Raw genomic sequence first — 6,000 nt, 5'->3', positions numbered from 1 at the left:
GGGGGGGGGGGGTTGCTTGCAGTGGAAATCAATCGTAACACCTCGTGTGCAGTTGACTTTTTTTTTTATTTCTCTCTCTCTCTCTTTTCTTTTTTTCTTCTTCTTTCTGTTTTCTCCTCCTTTTTTTTGAAAGCAGGGCAATTTGGAAGAAAGTGTTTTGCTGTGGCCCCCGACGTGTTTTGACGTGCGCGTCACACCGTACCCTCCCTCTCCCGCCCCCTGTAACACACACACACACACACACACACACACACACACACACACAAATATGCCTCCCACCCCTCGCCACCACACCATGCCATCCCTCCATCATCCACATCCCTCTCAGCCCCTTCTTCCATTCCATTCCATTGCTTATACCTGTACCTGTTCCTATACTTATGCCTCTACCTATACCTGTACCTGTACTTATACCTCTACCTATACCTGTACCTGTACTTATACCTCTACCTATACCTGTACCTGTTCCTATACTTATGCCTCTACCTATACCTGTACCTGTACCTGTACTTATACATCTACCTCTACCTATACCTGTACCTCTACCTGTTCCTATACTTATGCCTCTACCTCTACCTGTACCTGTACCTATACTTATGCCTCTACCTATACCTGTACCTGTACTTATACCTCTGCCTATACCTGTACCTGTTCCTATACTTATGGCTGTACCTATACCTGTGCCTGTACTTATACTTCTACCTATATCTGTACCTGTTCCTATACTTATGCCTCTACCTATACCTGTACCTGTACTTATACCTCTACCTATACCTATATCTGTATCTATACTTATGCCTCTACCTATAACTGTACCTATACTTATACTTATGCCTCTACCAATACCTGTACCTATACTTGTGCCTCTACCTATACCTGTACCTGTTCCTGTACTTATGCCTCTACCTATACCTGTACCTGTTCCTATACTTATGCCTCTACCTATACCTGTACCTGTTCCTATACTTATGCCTCTACCTATACCTGTACCTGTACCTATACTTATACCTCTACCTATACCTGTACCTGTACTTATACCTATACCTATACCTATACCTGTGCCTATACTTATACCTCTACCTGTACCTGTACCTGTACAAATACCTATACCTGTACATATACCTATACCTATACCTGTACCTTTACCAATACCTGTACCTCTACCAATACCTATACCTGTACCAATACCTATACCAGTACCTATACCTGTACTTGTACCTGTACCTCTACCAATACCTATACCTGTCCCTATACCTGTACCTATACCAATACTTATACCTATACCTCTACCACTACCAATACCTATACCAATACCTGTACCTCTACCTATACCTGTACTTCTACCTCTACCTATACCTATACCTCTACCTGTACCTCTACCTATACCTGTACCGCTACCTATACCTATACCTGTACCTGTACTTATACCTCTACCTCGACCTGTACCCATACCCATACCTGTACCTATACCTGTACCTGTACCTATACCTATACTTATACCTATACCTATACTTATAACTTCCTTCCTTCCCTGTCTCTTGCTTTCCTCCTCTCTCTCTCTCTCTCTCTCTCTCTCTCTCTCTCTCTCTCTCTCTGTCGATTTCCTGTCTGTCCGTCTATCTCCCTGTCTCTGTCTCTCTGAAATGTCTCCAGGGGATATTGTTAGGAACAATCACAGCGAAACGGGGGTTTGGGGAGGTCGGGGGGCGGCGTGGGGGCGTGGGGGGGTGGGGGTGGGGGGGGGGGCGGAGGGTGTCCAGGGAAATGTCTAGGCGCCGTGTGTACATGGGACTGTCCGTCCATCACGGCAGTGGAAAGAAGAAAAAAAAAACTGTGAATGAAAAGAAAGAAGAAAGAGAGAAAGAGTGAGATATATATATATATATATATATATATATAACAAAAGTGAAAAATAATGAAAACGGGAAAAGAAAGATGTATAGTAAAGGAAATCGGGGGGGAGATGGGAAGAGGCGGGGGGGAGGAGGAGGGGAGAGGATACGAGATTTTTAAAAAAAATCACATAAAGATAAGGAAGAAGGAATGAATGAAGAAGGAGACGCATTATCCCCGAGTAAAAGTGTTCACCAACAATCCTATGGTTTATAGACAAAAGGCAATTTAGTGATAACAATGAATGTTCGGACGCCCTATCTCCCGGGAAAGCCCAGAGCGTTTACAAATAAATGCACTTACACATACGTACATACATACATACATCGATGCAGATACACTTCATATCATTCATTTGCCTATACGCATCACAAAGAAAACAGGTCACACACACACACACACACACACACACACACACACACACACACACACACACACACACACACACACACGCTCGCACACATGCCCGCAGAGGAAGACTGACAGACAGAGAGACAGACAGGGGCAGAGGAAAAAAAAACGCGCAAAAAACAAAACAAAAAAAAAACCCACGTAAAAGCATGTGACTCAGAACAAAAACAAAAGACACTCCCCCCCCCCCCCCCCCCCCCCACACATACACCCGCTCCCCCCAACACACACACACACACACACATATACACACGCACACCACACACACACACACACACACACACACACACACACACACACACACACGCACACAAATAGCGTGACCAGCAAACGTTTTATTGTCAAAGACCGCTGAATGGAAGACGTCAAGATGCACTTAATACGTCAACTCCCGCACAGAGAAAGAGACAGACAGAGACAGAGGGAAACAGAGAGAGAGTGTGTGAGTGATTGAGAAACACGATACGTGATTGGCTGGCCGAAGACAGGCATGACCAATCAGCAAGGGCCACACACAGGAACTCCGCGAAGCGCTGTCAATCCATCAGGACAGCGCCACCATCCCTCCTCTAAAGGTCTCTCGCCAGTGACCTTGGGATGACCTTGGCCCCTTTAACCCCATCGCCGTTCCACCATCTTGACGGGCTGGGTGGGGTGGGAGGGGGTGGGGGGTGGATGAGCTTAGATGGGGAATGGACGGACAGAAGAGAAATGGTGATGTGGTCGTGTGGGGAGCGGCCGGGGTGGAGGGGGGGGGCGGAGGGGGGCGGAGAGAGGTGTGAAGGGGGTGTGGTGAAGTAGACTGGTTTAATGAACGAGAGTGATCTGTTCTTTGTTTTCGTTTCATTGTACGTGCTCAGTGTGATAACTGTATAAATCGGATAAATTAATCTATTTCAAAAATCAGTGTATAAATTACATGTATGCCCCTATATCATGCACACAATAAATGATAAAAGAAAGGAAGGAAGGAAGGAAGGCCGAGGAAGGAAGATACTTCCCGGGAAAGGGAAGTAAACCTCGATGCAGGAAACGGGTGGATTTGAAATCAAACCAACCCACGCGCCCCATTTGCCCCGCCTCCTGATCCCAGCTTCACAGCCGACCTCAACAGACTGCTGTGTCATTTTATTTATTTGTTTAATTGTGTATTTATTTATCTGTTTATTTTTCTGTTGAATTACTTATTGATGTGTTTATTTTTTTCTATTGAATTATTTATTGATGTGTTTATTTTTCTATTGAATTATGTATCTCTTTACTCGATTGTTTGATTTTTTCGTTTCTTTTTTTCCTTTTTTCTTTTTTTTTCATAGTATTTTTTATTTGTTTGTTTGTTGTTTTTTTTGTTTAATAACTTGCAGACAAAATACTGGAAAACGTATTCCTTGGAGTGAAATCAGATGGTAGGTGGTCGGAGTTGTATGACAACGGTATATATTATTAGTGGCACGAGACAGACATGGACACAGACACAGATAAAGGAGAGACAGAGAGAGAGAGAGAGACAGAGGACTATCTCGCAGACCGCACTCTGTGGCACTGTGAGGTATTAGCCTCGGGAGATAGCGTTATCATATGCATGTGTAGCGGCCCTCTTCATACGTACAGTTACACGCACTGCATGCACAAAGAGTCGTGGCAGAGCGCCCGACATGGAAGTGAAAGAACTAACTCGGTTCGATTCCAGCGAGAGAAAGCGGAGTATGGCTGCCTACATGACGGGTTAAAAACGCTCAAACACGTAAAAGCCCACTCGTGTATATATAAGTGAACGTGGGAGTTGCAGCCCACGAACGCAGAAGGAGAAGAAGAAGAATCCAACGAGAGAGAGAGGAGAAGGAAAATCACCCCCACTTTGTCCGATGGAGAGTTAATGGTGGAAAGCATTGCTGAAGCTTGGGGTGAGAGGTCAGAAAGTTGTGTGTGTGTGCGCGAGGGAAAGAGAGCCCACATGCGCATCTCCCGTAATGACTGTCCTGGGAATCACCCCCAACCATCACTGTGCACCCAGTGCCAGAAATCACCGTCTGAGAGAGACAGACAGACAGACACTGTCAGACAGACAGCCAGCCACTATCACAGAGAGAGAGACAGACAGACATACAGGCAGAGAGACAGAGACAAACAGAGCGACATACATACAGACAGATGCAGAGAGAAAGAGAGAGAGACAGAGAGAGAGAGAGAGGCTGACAGCGATGTGCATGTGCACATTTGTTGACTTATCAAAGTGGACTACTACACCAGGGATAAATCACTTGTTGCCGTGGGGTCTATTATGCGCGCTTTGGTGCATGCTGCACGCGAGGTCCCAGGTTGTAGTCTGGTCCGAAAGACAAGCACCCAGACCCCATCATGAAATTTAGCGAAGAGGGGCGGCTGGGAATGGAGGGCAGGGGGGGGGGGACGAGGGAGATAAAGCAACGTGTTCCTGTTGGAATGGAAACACTGAACCATGTCTGTCAATGTCTGACTGTCTGTCATTCTGCCTGTGTCTGTCTGTCTATGTCTGTCTGTGTATGTCTGTCTGTGTATGTCTGTTTGCCTCTATCTCAGTATCTCAGACCGTGATCTCAGGCACTGTGTGCGCATGGTGGTGGTAGTCGTGGCTTAGTGGTCCCAGGACAGTCATTAGAGAGATGAACCGCTGTCGGTCGGTCTGTGTGAGTGTCTGTGACTTGTCGGTTCCAATCTCGGTGGCGCCTGGTGGGTAAAGGGTGGAGATTTTTTTTCCCGGTCTCCCAGGTCAACATATGTGCAGACCTGCCAGTGCCTGAACTCCCTTCGTGTGTATACGCACGCAGAAGATCAAATACGCACGTTAAAGATCCTGTAATCCATGTCAGAGTTCGGTGGGTTATGGAAACAAGAACATACCCAGCATGCACAAACCCCCGAAAACGGAGTTTGGCTGCCTACATGGCGGGGTAACTAAACAAAACGGTCATACACGTAAAATGTTAAATGTTACATGTTTGTCTGAGTGTGTAGTAGTGCGTGCCTGAAATCTGATTGAATGACACAGGAAACGAATGATGAGCGCCCAATGGCAGCCGTCAGTCGGCTCTACTCAGTTAGGCAGCCCTTAGAGCTTGGTCTCCGACCGAGGATAGGCGCTATGATTATAAGTATCCATATCAATCAATCAGTCAGTGGAATCGAACCCAGTTCCCTCAGGCTTTCCTTGTCGGGCGCTGTACCGTTGTTGGCCACGACTCTTGGCGCCTGTAATGCGTGTAGCGGTACGAATGAAGAGGGCCGCTACACATGCTGTGATAATGTTATCTCCTGAAGGACTCTCACAGGGCTCACTCCTCACAGTGCCACAGATTGCGGTCTGAGAGACAGTCTTCTTGCTCTCTCTGTCTGTGTCTCTGTCTCTCTTTGTCTCTCTCTGTCTCTCTGTCTCTCTCTCATTCTCTCTTAAAATGCTTTTTTCCACCCAGCCCTGAGGTTATTAAAAATGTATAAGTGCATTAGAAGAAGAAGAAGAAGAAAACTGCAACATTAGAGAGACAGACTGGCAGACAGACAAACACACACACACACACGCACACACACAACACACACACAGACAGGCAGACAAACACACAGACAGACAGACAAAACACACACAGACAGGAGGAGACCCTCTCTAACCAGTCGGTTCCAATTCCCCCTCGTTTTGAATGAAAAGACATGGTATCACGAGGG

The 6,000-nt window shown here is 46.3% G+C and overlaps 2 protein-coding genes across 2 annotated transcripts in view; both read left to right on the top strand.

Annotated features, from left to right (window-relative positions):
* Positions 1–4,338, top strand: part of LOC143296172 (uncharacterized) — a 6,758-nt gene extending 2,420 nt beyond the window's left edge. Inside the window, exons 3-4 of the mRNA XM_076607981.1 lie at positions 329–878; positions 4,319–4,338. Of these exons, the coding sequence (XP_076464096.1) occupies positions 329–878; positions 4,319–4,338 (570 nt within the window). The remainder of the gene's footprint in view (positions 1–328; positions 879–4,318) is intronic.
* The window catches only part of LOC143296232 (uncharacterized), a 98,918-nt gene that overhangs the window by 38,531 nt on the left and 54,387 nt on the right, over positions 1–6,000 (top strand). The window lies entirely within an intron of this gene.

Source organism: Babylonia areolata, chromosome 21, assembly GCF_041734735.1.
Source record: "Babylonia areolata isolate BAREFJ2019XMU chromosome 21, ASM4173473v1, whole genome shotgun sequence".
In the NCBI taxonomy this organism is placed as follows: domain Eukaryota; kingdom Metazoa; phylum Mollusca; class Gastropoda; order Neogastropoda; family Buccinidae; genus Babylonia; species Babylonia areolata.
Note: the sequence above shows the minus strand (reverse complement) of the source record. Positions and strands in the feature narration are given on the sequence as shown.